This window comes from Rhinoraja longicauda, chromosome 19 (genome assembly GCF_053455715.1).
Source record: "Rhinoraja longicauda isolate Sanriku21f chromosome 19, sRhiLon1.1, whole genome shotgun sequence".
Classification (NCBI taxonomy): domain Eukaryota; kingdom Metazoa; phylum Chordata; class Chondrichthyes; order Rajiformes; family Arhynchobatidae; genus Rhinoraja; species Rhinoraja longicauda.
In genome coordinates this window covers 3,938,185-3,955,855 of record NC_135971.1, presented here as the reverse complement: position 1 = coordinate 3,955,855, position 17,671 = coordinate 3,938,185, and the positions used below count along the sequence as shown (strand labels likewise).

Below are 17,671 nucleotides of genomic sequence, written 5' to 3'. Positions count from 1 at the left end.
GATGGCGCTGATATGCTGGGCCAAAGGGCGTGTACCTGTTCTGTATGTTTCTATTGGGGGAAGGATATTCAAGCTATTGAGGGCGTGCAGCGTATGTTTACTAGGTTAATTCCCGGAATGGCAGGGTTGTCGTATGTTGAAAGACTGGAGTGTCTAGGCTTGTATACACTGGAATTTAGAAGGATGAGAGGGGATCTTATCGAAACATATAAGATTATTAAAGGGTTGGACACGTTAGAGGCAGGAAACATGTTCCCAATTTTGGGGGAGTCCAGAACAAGGGGCCACAGTTTAAGAATAAGGGGTAGGCCATTTAGAATGGAGATGAGGAAAAACATTTTCAGTCGGAGAGTTGTAAATCTGTGGAGTTTTCTGCCTCAGAAGTCAGTGGAGGCCAATTCTCTGAGTGCATTCAAGAGAGAGCTAGATAGAGCTCTTAAGGATAGCGGAGTCAGGGGGTATGGGGAGAAGGCAGGAACGAGGTACTGATTGAGAATGATCAGCCATGATCATATTGAATGGTGGTGGTGGCTCGAAGGGCCGAATGGCCTACTCGTGTGTCTATTGTCTATTGTCTATGTTCTATATTAAAGAGAAAGTGAGGAGATCTCAGTGAAACACAAAGTTCTACTCGACTTAACAGGCAGCATGATGGGAGGATCTTTCCCTTTCCTGAGGTGTCCAGAGCACAGGTTATCATAACAGAATAGGCAGTAGGTTTTATAGGACAGAGATAAGGAGATATTTCCGCACTCAGAGGATGGTAGACCTTTGGGATTCTCCGCATCGGATGGCAGTGAAGGCTCAGTGATTCACTTCATTCAGTCCCAGTCTACTGCAGGGAAATGGACCCTTCGACCCACAATCTCTATTCCGATCATTTTGCACAGCTACATCAATCCCATTGGTTCACAACACGTCAACACCCTTATATACCTCGCGTGTACAACTGTCTGTCTAAATGACTCTTGAAGTTAGTGACTCCACCTCCTCCAATGGGAGCATGTTCCAGGTATCAACTACTCTCTGTGCAAGAGATTTATCCCTCACATCGATATACTAAAACTCTCGCCTGTTTGTTTGTTTGTTCCTGAACTACAGCCAAAACGGTTCACGATAGCACAACAATTTTAGGCCCAGCTTACTCACCGTCGTCCCTTTGGTGCTAATGGAAGGAGTTTCATTGAAATCAGTGTTATATTGTTAAAGTTATTCACATTTTAAAGTTTAAATCTATCTCCTAGGGAGGGAGGGAGGGAGGGTGGAGGAGGGAGGATAAGGGGGGTTCAAGGGGATGGAGTAGGGTTGAGGGGAAGCTGGAAGGGGAGGTTGTGTGGAAGGAGTGGGTGGGGGGATGGAGGAGGGGAGCGGGTAGGGTGAGGGGGAGGGGGGAGGGTGGAAGGAGAGGGTGCTGCACCAATGCAGTAGAGGTTTGTGCCCACTTGGTCTTGTCTTCTTTAAAACTCCATCCTCTCACTTTAAACCAATAACCTTGTTTTTGGTACCATTAAGATGGGGAACTGAATCTGACTAACTAACCCCTCTCTGTCTCTCGTAAACTTGTAAAGTTATCCCAGGTCTCCAAATCAGCATTATTCAAGTCCTCCAATGGAGGCAACATCCTGGTGAATCTCCTTTGCACTCTCTCCAGCACAGTCACATCTTTCCTCATTTTTAATAACCACCAGTAAACATTTAACTCCTCAACTGCCCCGCCAATCTAGCCAGCATTTTCACCACCATAAGCAAAATCACTCAATATGATGCCCGCACACCCATCCGCCCACCATTTCTCCTATCTCCTCTCTCCCAATTCCATCTGCTTGCCCACGACATATCAGCATGGAGGCAACCAATGGAGGCTTCTTCCCGGTGAATCTCCTTTACACTCTCTCCAGCATAGTCACATCTTTCCCCCTGTATTACCAAAATATAACGACCTCATTTTTAATTACCTCCAGTAGACATTTAACTCCTCAACTGTCCCGCCAATCAAGCCCCCATTTTTACTCAATATCACGCCCGCACACCCATCAGCCCACCATTTCTCCTCCCTCCTCTCTCCCAATTGTGCCCACGACATACCACAACTCTCGCCTCAACCTCGGGAGAAAATACCCGGGAAGGATTTCTGTTGTCCATCTTACGTGGTAGGGGGAGGGGAAAGAAAACTCCGGGCAAGTTTTCAGTTGTCCGCCGGCCTGTGCCTGAGGCCGAGCGGCCTCTCCCCGGTCCCGGGGCCGCGCTGCCCGAGTCTCCCCCCGACCCCCGGGGACTCTCTGATTCTCTGCTTCTCCCCCCAGTCTCCGTCACCCTGGATGTGGAAACAGCGCATCCGGAGCTTGAGGTGTCTGAGGATCGGAAGAGGGTGAGACGGACCGGGACCCGGAGGAGTCTCCCTGACACCGGGAAGAGGTTTACATTCTGGCCGTGTGTGCTGGGATCGGAGAGATTCACATCGGGGAGACATTACTGGGAGGTGGAGGTGGCGGGGAGTGAGAGCTGGAGACTGGGAGTCGCCGCAGAGTCTGTGGAGAGGAAGGGAGAGGTCGCACTGACCCCGGAGACTGGAGTCTGGGGCATCAGGCGGCGGGATGATGAGTTTAATGCAGTCACCTCCCCTCCATCCCCTCTCCCCGCCCGTCCCATCCCCGGGAGGGTGGGAGTTTATCTCAGTTACGAGTCCGGGACAGTTTCATTTTACGACGCGGGCACCAAGTCCCATCTCCACACCTTCACCGGGAATAAATTCACGGAGAAACTTTACCCTTTCCTCGCGACCTGGGGTGAAAATCAGTGGCTGAGAATCTGCTCCGGTTCTGCCCCGTGTCAGTAATTAACAAATTCTATCAATCATTCACCAGCACCTGGAATATATTTAAATCACCTCGGTTCTTTTAGATGTTAAACAAGTCTGTTCCGGGAATCAATGACCATAAAACTCCTAGACTGCCGCCTGTGATGATAATAATAATAATAATAATTAAAAAATCATTTAATTGTCCCACACCGTGGAAATTTACAGTGTTGCAGCAGCAAAGTGGATAACAGGAGACATTCATTATAAATAAAAATAAAGACGTATAAATTGTGATCAGTTTACTGTGTATTCCTTAACTGTTACTGTTGACTGGTCTGGTGGGAGCAGTGCTGTTTGTGCAGTCTCACAGCAGCGGGAAGGAAGGACCTCCGATATCTCTCCTTCACTTAAATATACCTGGACTATCTCCGACATCTCCCTCCTGTTTCTGGACCTCACCATCTCCATCACAGGAGACAGACTAGTGACTGACATTTACTATATACCCACCGACTCGCACAGCTATCTGGACTACATTTCTTCCCACCCGGTCCCCTGCAAAAAGTCTATCCCCTACTCCCAATTCCTCTGCCTACGCCGCATCTACGCCCGGGATGAGGTGTTTCACACTAGGGCATCAGAGATGTCCTCGTTCTTCAGGAAACGGGGCTTTCCCTCCTCCACTATCGATGAGGCTTTCACTAGGGTCTCTTCTACATCCCGCAGCTCCACTCTTGCTCCCCTCCCCCCACTCGCAACAAGGACAGAATCCCCCTCGTTCTCACCTTCCACCCCACCAGCCAGCGGATCCAACATATCATCCACCAACATTTCCGTCACCTACAATGGGACCCCACCACTGGCCATATCTTCCCATCCCCTCCCCTCTCTGCCTTCCGCAGAGACCGTTCCCTCCGTAACTCCCTGGTCCACTCGTCCCTTCCTACCCAAACCACCCCAACCCCAGGCACTTTCCCCTGCAACCGCACGAGATGCAACACCTGTCCCTTTACCTCCCCCCTCAACTCCATCCTAGGACCCAAACAGTCTTTCCAGGTGAGACAAAGGTTCACCTGCACCTCCTCCAACCTCATCTATTGCATCCGCTGCTCTAGATGTCAACTTATTTACATCGGCGAAATCAAGCGCAGGCTCGGCGATCGCTTCGCTGAACACCTGCGCTTGGTCCGCTTTAACAAAACTGATCTCCCGGTGGCCGAGCACTTCAACTCCCCCTCCCATTCCCAGTCTGACCTTTCTGTCATGAGCCTCCTCCAGTGCCATAGTGGGGCCCACCGGAAATTGGACGAACAGCACCTCATATTTCGCCTGGGCAGTTTGCAGCCCAGTGGTATGAACGTCGACTTATAACCATAATAACAACTACAGCACGGAAACAGGCCCGTTCGGCCCTACCAGTCCACGCCGACCACTCTCTCTGACCTAGTCTCATCTACCTGCTCTCAGACTATAACCCTCTAATCCCCTCTTATCCATATACCTATCCAATTTACTCTTAAATAATAAAATCGAGCCTGCCTCCACCACTTCCACCGGAAGCCCATTCCATACAGCCACCACCCTCTGAGTAAAGAAGTTACCCCTCATGTTACCCCTAAACTTTTGTCCCTCAATTCTGAAGCTATGTCCCCTTGTTGGAATCTTCCCCACTCTCAAAGGGAAAAGCCTACCCACGTCAACTCTGTCCGTCCCTCTTAAAATTAAAAAAACCTCTATCAAGTCCCCCCTCAACTTTGTACGCTCCAAAGAATAAAGACCCAACCTGTTCAACCTCTCTCTGTAGCTTAAGTGCTGAAACCCAGGCAACATTCTAGTAAATCTCCTCTGTACCCTCTCCATTTTGTCGACATCCTTCCTATAATTTGGCCACCAGAACTGCACACCATACTCCAGATTCGGCCTCACCAATGCCCTGTACAATTTTAACATTACATCTCCAACTTTAGATAGTCTCTCTGTCCCTCACTTCCCCTCCCCTTCCCAGATCTCCCTCTATCTTCCTGTCTCCACCTATATCCTTCATTTGTCCCGCCCCCCTGACATCAGTCTGAAGAAGGGTCTCGACCCGAAACGTCACCCATTCCTTCTCTCCCGAGATGCTGCCTGACCTGCTGAGTTACTCCAGCATTTTGTGAAAAAATCGATTTGTACCAGCATCTGCAGTTATTTTCTTATATTATCTTGCAATACAATACAATATATCTTTCCAGTCATTGTACAGGGGTACAACGAGATTGGGAATGCGCCTCTCATACGATGAAATAATTTAATTAATTTAAACAACAACTGCCCAACGAGACAAATTGTAACAGTTTTAAAACAGAATAAAGTGCAAGTAGATCTGTGCCGGTTCACTGTGCGATGTGACCATCCGGCTCAGCAGGGCCGGTTCATAGCAGCTATGGCCCTGGGGACGAAGCTGTTCCTGAGTCTGGAGGTGCGGGCGTAGAAGGCCTTGTATCGTCTGCCCGATGGTAGAAGTTCGAACAGACTGTTGCAGGGGTGTGAAGAGTCTTTGTGGATGCTGGTGGCTTTTCTGAGGCATCGTATGTTGTAGATGCCCTCCAAGGCTGGTAGCTGTGTTCCGATGGTCCTCTGAGCACTATGGACTACTCGCTGAAGAGCTTTCCTTTCTGCCTCCGTGCAGCTGAGGTACCACACAGGGATGCCATGTGTTAGGATGCTCTCTATGGTGCAGCAGTAGAATGTCGTCAGCAGCTGTTGGGGTAGACCAGATGTCCTCAGTGTTCTTAGGTAAAGACTGCACATGATTACAATCAAGCAATTCACAGTGCACACGTAAACGATAAAGAGAATAACGTTTAGTGCAAGATAAAGTCCAGTAAAGTCCGATTAAAGATAGTCCGAGGGTCTCCAAAGAGGCAAATGGTCCTTCAGGGCCGCTTTCCAGTTGGTGAGAGGCTGGTTCAGTTGCAGATGAACATGATAAGGGAATAACCATTTAGTCCAAGTTAAAGCCAACAAAGTCCGATCAAGTGTAGGAAATAAAATCTGCAGATGCTGGTTTAAATCGAATGTAAACACAAAATGCTAGAGTAACTCAGCGGGTCAGGCAGCATCTCGGGAGAGAAGGAATGGGTGACGTTTCGGGTCGAGACCCTGCTTCAGACTGGATCAAGTCCGATCAAGGATCGTCCGAGCGTCACCAATGAGATAGGGCAGTAGTTCAGCGCGGCTTTCGATCTGAAAGGATAATTAACGCTAATATCAAAAGCATTTATTATCCCAAGTTAAAGAGGAAATCGGAGCTCGGTGTCTTTGTAGTCACAAGAGACTGCAGATGCTGGAATCTTCAACAAAAGACAAAGTGCTGGAGTAACTCAGTGAGTCGGACAGCGTCTGTAGAGGGAACTGGACAGACGAGGTTTCAGATTGGGACCCTTCTTCAGCTTGTCCGCCCCCTTGTTCTCCGCCTTTTCCTCGTCCTCCTAGATTGCGTTCTTGTCACCGGCGCTGCTCTCTGGACGGTGTCCAAATCTGCTCGTTCTCTCGACCTAAGCCCCCGACCACGACCCCTCCCCCTCACCCCGCTACGCCCCGGTAACTGTCCAACAACCAATAAGAAAGGCAATGGGATGTTGCCTTCATTACGAGAGGATTTGAGTTGAGCAAGGAGGTCCTGCAGCAGTTGTACAGGGCCCTGGCGAGACCACACCTGGAGGAGTATTGTGTGCAAGTTTGTTCTCCTAATTTGAGGAAGGACATTATTGCTATTGCCAGAGTGCAGCGTAGGTTCACCAGGTTAATTTCCGGGATGGCGGGACAGACGTATGATGAAAGACTGGGACTTATGATGAAAGACTGGGACTTCCGGTTGAACGAGCCACGAGATGGCAGATTAGGGTAAGAGCTCCCGACATTTTGAGTTAATATTTACCCACTACAATTCGAATATTTCCAAAACTTTTGTGGCAGTTTCGTAAATATTGTGGGTCAGGATTATGCCCAGAGGAAAGAGTAAAAAGTCGACGCAGATGGAGTTTTTCGACGGTGAGGGGGAAGGGTCTAGCCGAGCCTCCTCAGGTAGCAGTGCAAGGGAGGACGATGATAAGCAAATGCATCCAGATAAGGAACGAGAGAGAGCGGACCTCAGCCTCATATTGAAAGAGTTGAGAGAGTTTAGAAAGGACAATAGTGAGCAGCTGAACGGAATTCGGGAAGAAATTACTAAGACGAACACCAGAATCGGGGAGGCGGAAGAGAGGATTGACGCGGCTGAAAACAGGCTACAGGTGGCAGAGGACGTGGTGACGGAGCTGCTGCAACTCCAAATATACCTAGATGCCAAATTGACGGATATAGAGAGCTGCTCCAGACGTGAAAATATCCGAATTCATGGAGTTAAAGAGGGAGCAGAGGAGAACTCCCCGTCAATGGTGGATTTTGTGGAAAGTTTGTTGAGGGAAGGACTGGGGCTTCCGGCCGCCTTTAAACTACGGGTAGAGAGAGCGCACCGAGCTCTGATGTCGAAGCCGCCCGGGGATGCCCGACCGAGGTCCATGGTGGCCAAGTTGTCAAGTTACAGGATGAAAGAGGAGCTGCTTAGACTGGCCTGGCAGAATAGAGGATTTCAATACCTCGAGAAGAGAGTTAACCTGGATCACGATTATGCGCCAGATGTGTTAAAAAAACGGAGGGAATACACCGAAGCGAAAAGAATCCTGAAGGAGAAGAAAATCAGATTTCAAACTCCATTTCCGGCTAAGTTAAGAGTTTTCTACCAGGAGGGAACAGTGGTATATGGATCGGCGGAGGAGGCGAAGGAGGATATGGCGAAGAGGGGACTCCCAGTGTCGGTCATCAAACACCCTGAGTCCCTTCTGGAGCGGATCAAGCATCTCACTTGGCGTAGTGCCGGGAGACCGGGGAACCGGGAGAGAACGGTCAGGAAAGTGGATTTCAAGGAAAAGTTACAGGCTTTTAGACATCAGGACTCGGGATAATGACTGAACCAAAAGGTTCGAACGGCAGAGGTGACCAAAGGAAGCGGGTGAGTCGAGTTTTGATGTTGGGGAGTTTCAGGACCCATCTCCCATCGGAGGACAGACTTTAAGGCCTTGTTTTTACTCGTTACATTAAACGAGCATGGTATAGGCTATGAACACGGATATTACGTATATGTCGGGTGGACTCTTCTAACCGGGTAGCCGGATAGATGGACAGTTTGGAACGGAAGAGCCACCGTTAGAAGACGGCCCTCTCCCACCTGTCAGGGGGAGAGGCAACATCTCAAAGCCCTCTCACCATCAGGGCTTTAATAGGGTCAAAATCAGGACCCCACAGTTGGAAGTCCGTTTATTTACTTTAGTGTTATTATTGTGTTTTTGTTCTGTAGTTGTTTTTTGGGAGCTGTTTCGTGCATGGATACTGGAGCTGGTATGGTTTATATACTTTTATTTTTTCTACTTATTGGACACTAAATGCAAGCAGTTAAAATAGTAACTTATAATGTGAATGGCCTTAGCAATCCTATTAAGAGAAGCAAGATATTAACCAAAATAAAGAGAGATAGAGTCGAGGTGGCCTTTCTACAAGAAACACACCTGTCTGAAACAGAGCATGCTAAACTAAAACGACTGGGCTTTAAACATCAGTACTCCTCATCATATAGTGCTGGTCATAGGAGGGGGGTGGCAATATTAATCTCTAGCAATATAAGTTTTGATCCCACCTTTGAAAACAGAGATCCAGAGGGGAGATATATCTTCATGAGAGGTAATTTAGGCAGCTCATTGGTTACTCTATTAAATATTTACGCTCCTCCCAACTCGGATTGGAAATTTTTTAAACAAGTGTTTGATTTGATAATATCTGAAACCCAGGGTGTATTAATCTGTGGGGGGGATCTTAATGTTAGATTAAATCCTAAACTGGACTCTTCAAATGTTCATATAGCTCAGCCGAAATTGATAAATAAAATAATTAATTTGGCAATGAAGGATATTGGATTAATTGATGTATGGAGAGAACTAAATTTGTCAAAACGAGACTACACATATTTTTCTAATCCACATTTGGCATATTCTCGGATTGGTTATTTTCTTACCTTTGGAAAAGACCTTCATAGGGTTGTAAGCTGCGAGGTGGGGAGCATGGACCTTTCAGATCATAGTCCTGTGTATTTAAAACTACTTCTTGATCGGTATCAAAGAGACACTTTATGGAGATTAAATACATATGTAATGACTCATATGAAAGAACAGATTAAGAACGATATTACAGAGTATCTGGAACTAAATGACAATGACGAAGTTTCACCTCTGATACTGTGGGATGCATGTAAAGTGGTGCTGCGGGGCAAGATAATAGGATACAGTGCTCACATAAAGAAAGCTAGACATGAAAAGTTAGATCGGCTGCAAGTGGAACTGAAACAACTGGAACAAAACCATAAGGATACAAATGATCAAAAAATCCGAGAACTACTTGTGAAGAAGAAGAATGAAATAAATGATATTTATACAAAAGATATAGAAAAAAAGTTGATTTTTGTAAAACAGAAATATTATGATGGGGGAGGAAAAGCCAGTAAATTATTAGCCAATAAACTAAAAAAACAACAGGCAGAGAACACAATTCATAAAATAAAACACCCTGTAACTAATTTTACACACTATAAATTGAAGGAAATACAAAATTGTTTTGATATATATTTCAAACGATTATATTTACAACCTCAAATCAGTGGGGAGAAAATGGAGGATTTCTTTAATGAGATTCATTTGCCAAAATTGACCAGTGAACAGAGTAAGTCCCTTGTAGCTGAAATAACAGAGAAAGAAGTTAGGTCTGCTATAGTACATCTTAAACCAAATAAGGCCCCGGGCCCAGACGGGTTCCCTTCAGAATGGTACCGGGTAATGGTGGACTCATTGGTCCCTACGTTACAATGCACTTTCAATTGGGTTCTCAAAGAGAACGTAATACCCCCCTCCTGGAAGGAGGCAGTAATCTCATTGATTCCGAAAGAGGGAAAAGATAAATCTGTATGCAGTAATTTTAGGCCAGTGAGCTTACTCAATCAGGATTACAAAATCTTTACTCACATACTAGCCAAACGATTAGAGTGTTTGCTACCACAAATTATTAGCCTGGATCAGACAGGGTTTGTTCGAGGGAGACAAACCCAAGACAACATTAGAAGGACATTGCACATAATTGACCACATAACAAAATTTAACTTAGAAGCAGTCCGAGTTGGGTTAGATGCTGAAAAAGCTTTTGATTGTGTAAATTGGTCTTTTTTGCTTAGAGTTTTAGATAGATTTGGATTTCACAATACTTTTATTAAAACAATACAGGCTCTTTATGATAGCCCAAGTGCAAGAATTAAAATTAACGGGGTAGTTTCAAAACCATTTTTGCTAAAAAGAGGAACAAGACAGGGATGTCCAATCAGCCCCCTTTTATTTGCGGTTTTTATCGAACCTTTGAGTCAGTGGATTATCCAGAATAATAATATCAAAGGAATAGTAATGAAAGGAGGGGAACAAAAGATTTCTTTATTTGCCGATGACGTATTGGTGTATTTGTCAGACCCTGAACAGTCTTTGTTACAGTTATTTTATGTTTTGGAACGATATGGATCCTTCTCTGGCTATAAGTTAAATGTTATCAAAACACAAATTCTTAGTTTCAAATATAGCCCCTCAGTAAAAGTAAGGGAAAAGTTTAATTTGAGGTGAGATGCTGAATCCATGAGATATCTGGGAATAAACATTCCAATAGATCTGACTAAACTGCACTTGCTTAACTACCTCCCATTGAACAATAAGATCAGGGAAGACATTAGGAGGTGGGACCTAATACCTTATCTTAATTTTGGATCTCGTATTGAATCGGTCAAAATGGTTATGTTACCGAGGCTGTTGTATCTCTTTCAATCACTTCCACTAGATATATCAGACCAACAATTTCAAGAATGGGATAAACAAATCTCGAGGTATATTTGGCAGGGACAAAGACCAAGAATCAGATACCAGGGGTTACAACTGACCAAAAATAAAGGTGGGGTTGCACTCCCGTGCTTGAAAGACTATTATGCAGCTGCTCAGCTGAGAACATTAATTTATTGGTGCAACCCCGACTATTGTGCTAGATGGAAGGAGATTGAGATTGCTATAACAGAGGAATTTCCGATTCAGGCTGCAATCGGAGATAAGGAATTAACAAATAAGTTAATTAATTTGGGAAACTCATGGACTCGATTATCACTTAAGGTATGGAATAAGGTCGTTACCCAAAATCATCTGAGGGATGCTGTGAAGGTTTTGAGATGGTGCACGTTTGATCCAGATTTTGTACCAAAAAGACAGGACACTAGTTTTAAAAGATGGAGTTCTCAAGGTTTGACATCATATTGCACATTTTTACATAAGGGGTCTGTGAACAGCTTTGAAAATCTGAAGAGGCAATTTGTTTTGAATAATGATGATTTCTATAGATACCTTCAAATTCGCCATTATATAGATCAAATACAAAAGGAATGTGCAGAAGTAAAATGGGATAATATTTTGTTAAATGTATTTATTGATGCTTACCATGGAGGCTCAAAACAGAAAACCATCTCAAAATTATACAAGGGTTTACGGCAGAGAAAAGGCAACTCACTGTATGTAAAACAGAAATGGGAAAGGGAAGGTAATCTGGTTCTAACGGAAGAAACCTGGGAGAGCTTATGTGAGATACAATGGAAAACTTCAAGTTCAAATGTTTGGCGGGTGTTTTGCTGGAAAACCCTTATTAGGTTTTTTATTACACCAGCTCAAAAAAGGCATTACACAAATTCTTCTTCATGCTGGCGACAATGTGGGTGCCTTGAGGTAAACCATTTTCACATATTTTGGTCTTGTGTATCAGTGATCCCATTTTGGCAGGAGATTCGTAAAGTTTTACAAAAAGTTTTTTATATTGATATTCCATTTAAATTTGAGTTTTTATATTTTGGTGCTTTACCAGTACAAAAAGCTTCTATTAAAGATAAGCATCTTTACCAGATTTTAAGTGCTGCCAGCAGGAAAGCTATTACTAGGAAGTGGTTGAAACCTGGAAAACCTAATGTGGATGACTGGATTAACATTGTATATGATATTTTTATAATGGAAAGGATAACTTTTGCTTTAAGATTGCAACAGGGAATATTTTTGAAAAGGTGGGAAAAATGGATGTTGTACATTATGCCCGTACGGCCATCATTTGTTTAAAGCGGATCTTTGTATCCTACTTCCGTGTCCTATCTCATTTTCCTTGATTTCATACCGCTCCAGAAGTAGTGATGAAATATTATAGAGGTATACCCCAAATGTTGGTTTTAGTTGTTTTTGTTTGTGTATGTAGTTAAGTTTTGGATATGATCAAATGTCCAGTAAGTCATTACCCATCCTTGTAGTGCTTCCAATACCTGTGGTATGATTTATTTTGGGATATGCAGTATTTGTTAACTACGGAGGGTTTAAGGTGAATGAGAATGTGTATCATTGTGGAATGTATGGAACTGGAAAATCAAAATCAAAATAGAATTATAAAAAAAAGAAAGACTGGGTCGGCTGGGTTTGTATTCGCTGGAATTTAGAAGAATGAGAGGGGATCTTGTAGAAACATATAAAATTCTTAGAGGATTGGACAGGGTAGATGCAGGAAAAATGTTCCCGATGTTGGAGGAGTCCAGAACCAGGGGTCAAAGTTTGAGAATAAGGGGTCGGCCATTTAGTACTGAGATGAGGAAAAACCTTTTCACCCAGAGAGTTGTGAATCTGTGGAATTCTCTGCCACAGAAGACCGTGGAGGCCAGTTCACTAGATGTTTTCAAGAGAGAGTTAGATTTAGCTCTTAGGGCTAAGGGAATTAAGGGATATGGGGGAAAATCCAGAGTACTGATTTTGGATGATCAGCCATGATCATATTGAATGGTGGTGCTGGCTCGAAGGGCCGAATGACCTATTCCTGCACCTATTTTCTATGTTTCTATAATCGAGCAATTATTTCTTCATTGTCGCGAAGTTTCAAGAGTTTTATTGTCATGTGTCTAGCGACGGAATAAATACTTGCAGCAGGCCAACAGATATGTTGATATATTACTCTGTAAAAAACCCCACAATAAACCATGATGTACTTACTTCTGTGTTTATCTTCTTCTTACCATCCGCCAAGAAGCAAATGGCCCTTCCTGATGGAGCAATGACTCACTTGTGACGTCTCCTAATTCAATGAGCTGCCAATAGACAATAGGTCCCAGAGGAGTACATTCGGCCCTTCGAGCCAGCACCGCCATTCAATGTGATCATGGCTGATCATTCTCAATCAGTACCCCGTTCCTGCCTTCTCCCCATACCGCCTGACTCCGCTATCCTCAAGAGCTCTCTCTAGCTCTCTCTTGAATGCATTCAGAGAATTGGCCTCCACTGCCTTCTGAGGCAGAGAATTCCACAGATTCACAACTCTCTGACCGAAAAAGTTTTTCCTCGTCTCAGTTCTATATGGCCTACCCCTTATTCTTAAACTGTGGCCCCTTGTTCTGGACTCCCCCAACATTGGGAACATGTTTCCTGCCTCTAACGTGTCCAACCCCTTAATAATCTTATACGTTTCGATAAGATCTCCTCATCCTGCTAAATTCCAGTGTATACAAGCCTAGTCGCTCCAGTATTTCAACATATGACAGTCCGGCCATTCGGGGAATTAACCTAGTAAACCTTCGCTGCACGCCCTCAATGACAAGAATATCCTTCCTCAAATTTGCTGTTTTGCTGCCTTTGCCTCTCACACTGTGGTCCGCTCTCCACGTCGACACCAATCACAGATTGTGGGACCGCTTTGCGTTCTCTCCCGTCCGCTGCTCGCAGGAGACCCTGAGTCTCCGGCCGCCTCCACTGTGATTCCCCATCCCTCTCTCAGGCTGAATTCTGCATTTGGTTTCCTGCACTTTCTCAGCCAACAGCCCGAGGAACATCTGAACAGTCTATTGAACTGGACACGTTACTTCCTCTGGACTTTAACACTGACTTTGTGGCGACTCCCAAGGGTTGGGCCATGTCACTATCGAACCCCTCGGCAGGGGAATGGACCAGTCCAGGGACGGCCATCAGCTACAGGGATACAGGGCAGGGGTTTAGAAACATAGAAACATAGAAAATAGGTGCAGGAGTAGGCCATTCGGCCCTTCGAGCCTGCACCGCCATTCAATATGACCATGGCTGATCATTCAGCTCAGTATCCTGTAACCCCCTGATCCCTTTAGCCACAAGGGCCACATCTAACTCCCTCTTAAATATAGCCAATGAACTGGCCTCAACTACCTTCTGTGGCAGAGAATTCCACAGATTCACCACTCCCTGTGTGAAAAAAAACGTTCTCATCTCGGTCCTAAAAGACTTCCCCCTTATCCTTCAACTGTGACCCCTTGTTCTGGAACAGCACAAAGTAGAACAAAAAGCACACCCAGTAATTTTCCACAGTTCAGTAATTTTCCACAGTTACATGACTTCAGCCAGTGTTAACAATAACATAGTAGAGTTCCCATAGTATAGTTCCTTTAATTGTGTTCGGGAGTCAAGCAGGAGTAAAGAGAAGTTGCATAGCTAAGATGATTAGAGGGGCACCGTTTTGCGATAAGGATCTAGTTCAGAACATTGGAATGTCCAGTCCTCAACAAACCATGAAAAACAACTTCTAAACCATGAGAAACAACTTGTTATCTGCAGGTAGTATAAGAAAATAACTGCAGATGCTGGTACAAATCGAAGGTATTTATTCACAAAATGCTGGAGTAACTCAGCAGGTCAGGCAGCATCTCAGGAGAGAAGGAATGAGTGACGTTTCGGGTCGAGACCCTTCTTCAGACTGATGTCAGGGGGGGCGGGACAAAGGAAGTATATAGGTGGAGACAAGAAGATAGAGGGAGATCTGGGAAGGGGGAGGGGAAGAGAGGGACAGAGGAACTATCTAAAGTGGGAGAAGTCGATATCTGCAGGTGTCTGGTACCGTGAAGGCCGACTTCCCATGGGAGCATATTCAGCTTAAAATGTCTGCCATAGTTAGCACAAAATGGTTTCCACAGTTTTAACCCTTACAAAGGGTCTCGACCCGAAACGTCACCCATTCCCTTTCTCCAGAGATGCTGCCTGTCCCGCTGAATTACTGCAGCATTTTGTGTCTGTCTTCGGTTTAAACCAACATCTGCAGTTCCTATCTACACAATACTAAATGATGTTGTTTCGTTGCAAGTGTTCGGGGCGAAGAGTCCCAGGCAATCTCCCACTGATTTCGCACCAGCAAAAGGCTGGAAACACATTAAGCGAGTCGGTGTATGACAGGAATTGGAAGGGAGAGAGATGGGAGGTCGAGCAAAATAGTGAAAGGCCTGGATAGTGTGGACGTGGAGAGGCCTCGACCTACCTGAGCTCTCCTTTGCCAAACACTTTAACTCCCCCTCCCATTCCCATTTCTGCCCTAGGGCCTCCATTGTCAGAGTGAGGCCCACCGCAAATTGGAGGAACAGCACCTCATATTTTGCTTGGGCAGCGGTATGAATATTGTCTGAAGAAGGGTCTTGAACCGAAACGTCTGTCCCGCTGAGTTAATCCAGCATTTTGTGTCTTCCTTCGGTATGAATATTGATTTCTCTAACTTCTAGTAACCCGCGCTTATCCCATCTCTCCACCCTAGTTCTCCTAATCTGTCTGTCCTCTTGATTACATTTTATCTTTGTATGCCTCGTTATCACCTTCCACAAGCTAACAACGATCTATTTCCCATTTTCCTGGATCTACGACCCGTTTGGCCCCTCGTTTTCACAATTTACCCTCCGGGTCACCCTCTCCCCTGAGAGAGTTAGATAGAGCTCTTAATGATAGCGGAGTTAGGGGGTATGGGGAGAGGGCAGGAACAGGGTACCAATTGTGAATGATCAGCCATGATCACAATGAATGGCAGTGCTGGCTCAAAGGGCCGAATGGCCTACTCCTGCACCTATTGTCTATTGTCTATTGACTCTCAGTGTGAAGAAGGGTTCCAACCCAAAACATCACCCATTCCTTCTTCTCAAGAGATGCTTCCTGTCCCGTAGAGTTACTCCTGCAATTTGTTCCAATCTGTTCACTAGAAGAAAGATTGAAAAGACTAGGCTTGTATTCACTGGAGTTTAGAAGGATGAGAGGGGGATCTTATAGAGACGTAGCAAATTATGAAAAGACTAGAGAAGCTAGATGCAGGAAATATGTTCCCAATGTTGGGGGAGTCCAGAACCAGGAGCCACACAGTCTAAGAATAAAGGGGAGGCCATTAAAAACTGAGATGTGAAGGAACTTTTTCACCCAGAGTTGTGAATTTGTGGAATTCTCTGCCACAGAGGGCAGTGGAGGCCAAATCACTGGATGGATTTAAGAGAGAGTTAGATAGAGCTCTAGGGGCTAGTGGAATCAAGGGATATGGGGAGAAGGCAGGCACGGGTTATTGATTGTGGACGATCAGCCATGGTCACAATGAATGGCGGTGCTGGCTCGAAGGGCCGAATGGCCTCCTCCTGCGCCTATTTTCCATGTTTCTCTGTTTCTACGTTTCCCCGAGACATCTGATGTCTGGCCAGAGAACAGTTTCTAACCCTTCCAGACTCGCTCATCGTCTGTCTGGCAGCACCACCTGATCTCTTTATCATGCCGCTCAATCACGTGTGTCTCCACAAAGTTCTCTCCGAACTTTATTCCATCGGCATCTCGCCCTCCCGGTGACCTACCGTCTGCATGACTCTCCTCTTCCCAATTGAAGGTATTTATTCACAAAATGCTGGAGTAACTCAGCAGGTCAGGCAGCATCTCAGGAGAGAAGGAATGGGTGACGTTTCGGGTCGAGACCCTTCTTCAGACTGACCCGAAACGTCACCCATTCCTTCTCTCCTGAGATGCTGCCTGACCTGCTGAGTTACTCCAGCATTTTGTGAATAAATACCTTCGATTTGTACCAGCATCTGCAGTTATTTTCTTCTACCTCCTCTTCCCAATAATCCCTTTCATCTCCGCTACCCGTCCCTCTACTCCCCTGCAACTCCCGCACAACTAACTCACTTTCCACCGCCATCTCCACAACGCGGAGACATTGCAGAGGGCATGAGCTTTTGGGTCGGCCGAGACTGCAGCCCAATACAATATTTCACCCACTATCTCAAAAACAGAGCACATTTGACCCGCCCGCCTCAATTTCCCGTCTCCTGTTTCAGGAGGTGTCAGTGTCAGGAATCATACTGCGGCATGGCACAGGCTCCGAGACCTGGCTAACTATTATCTCCCCACTTACACCGCCTCTGCACTGTGACTCCAACGTCGGCCTCGTCGGAGTGCAAGCGAGACATCTTCAACTCCGGGAGGCCGCTGAGAGGACTATGAATGTCTCTGTGCAGCCAACAGGTGGCAGCATTGCTTCATTTATTCGTCAACGTGCACTCGTCTGCGCTGACCAGTGATCGCCGCGCACTAACACCATGCAACACACTTTACAGGACAATTTACAGGAGCCAAGGTCGTCTTTGGAGCGCGGGAGGTAACTGAGGCACCCCATAGAAAAATACAACACGCAGTTCACGGGGAGAACGTACAAACCAAAGATGCTAGAGGAGCAAGATGAACCACTCGAAATCGCCTTTACTGATGTGTAGGAAAATAACTGCAGATGCTGGTACAATAGATTAATGATGGAATAAATGGAGTTAGGAGAGACTGCAGGAGTAGGCCATTCGGCCCTTCGAGCAGGCACCACCATTCAATGTGATCATGGCTGATCATTCTCAATCAGTACCCTGTTCCTGCCTTCTCCCCGTACCCCCTGACTCCGTTATCCTTA

At 45.6% G+C, this 17,671-nt stretch overlaps 1 protein-coding gene across 1 annotated transcript in view; it reads left to right on the top strand.

Moving 5' to 3' along the window:
• The window catches only part of LOC144602588 (E3 ubiquitin-protein ligase TRIM21-like), a 40,028-nt gene extending 22,734 nt beyond the window's left edge, over nucleotides 1-17,294 (top strand). Inside the window, exon 4 of the mRNA XM_078415717.1 lies at nucleotides 17,052-17,294. Coding sequence (XP_078271843.1) covers nucleotides 17,052-17,294 — 243 coding nt within the window. The remainder of the gene's footprint in view (nucleotides 1-17,051) is intronic.
• The last annotated feature ends 377 nt before the right edge of the window (nucleotides 17,295-17,671 follow it).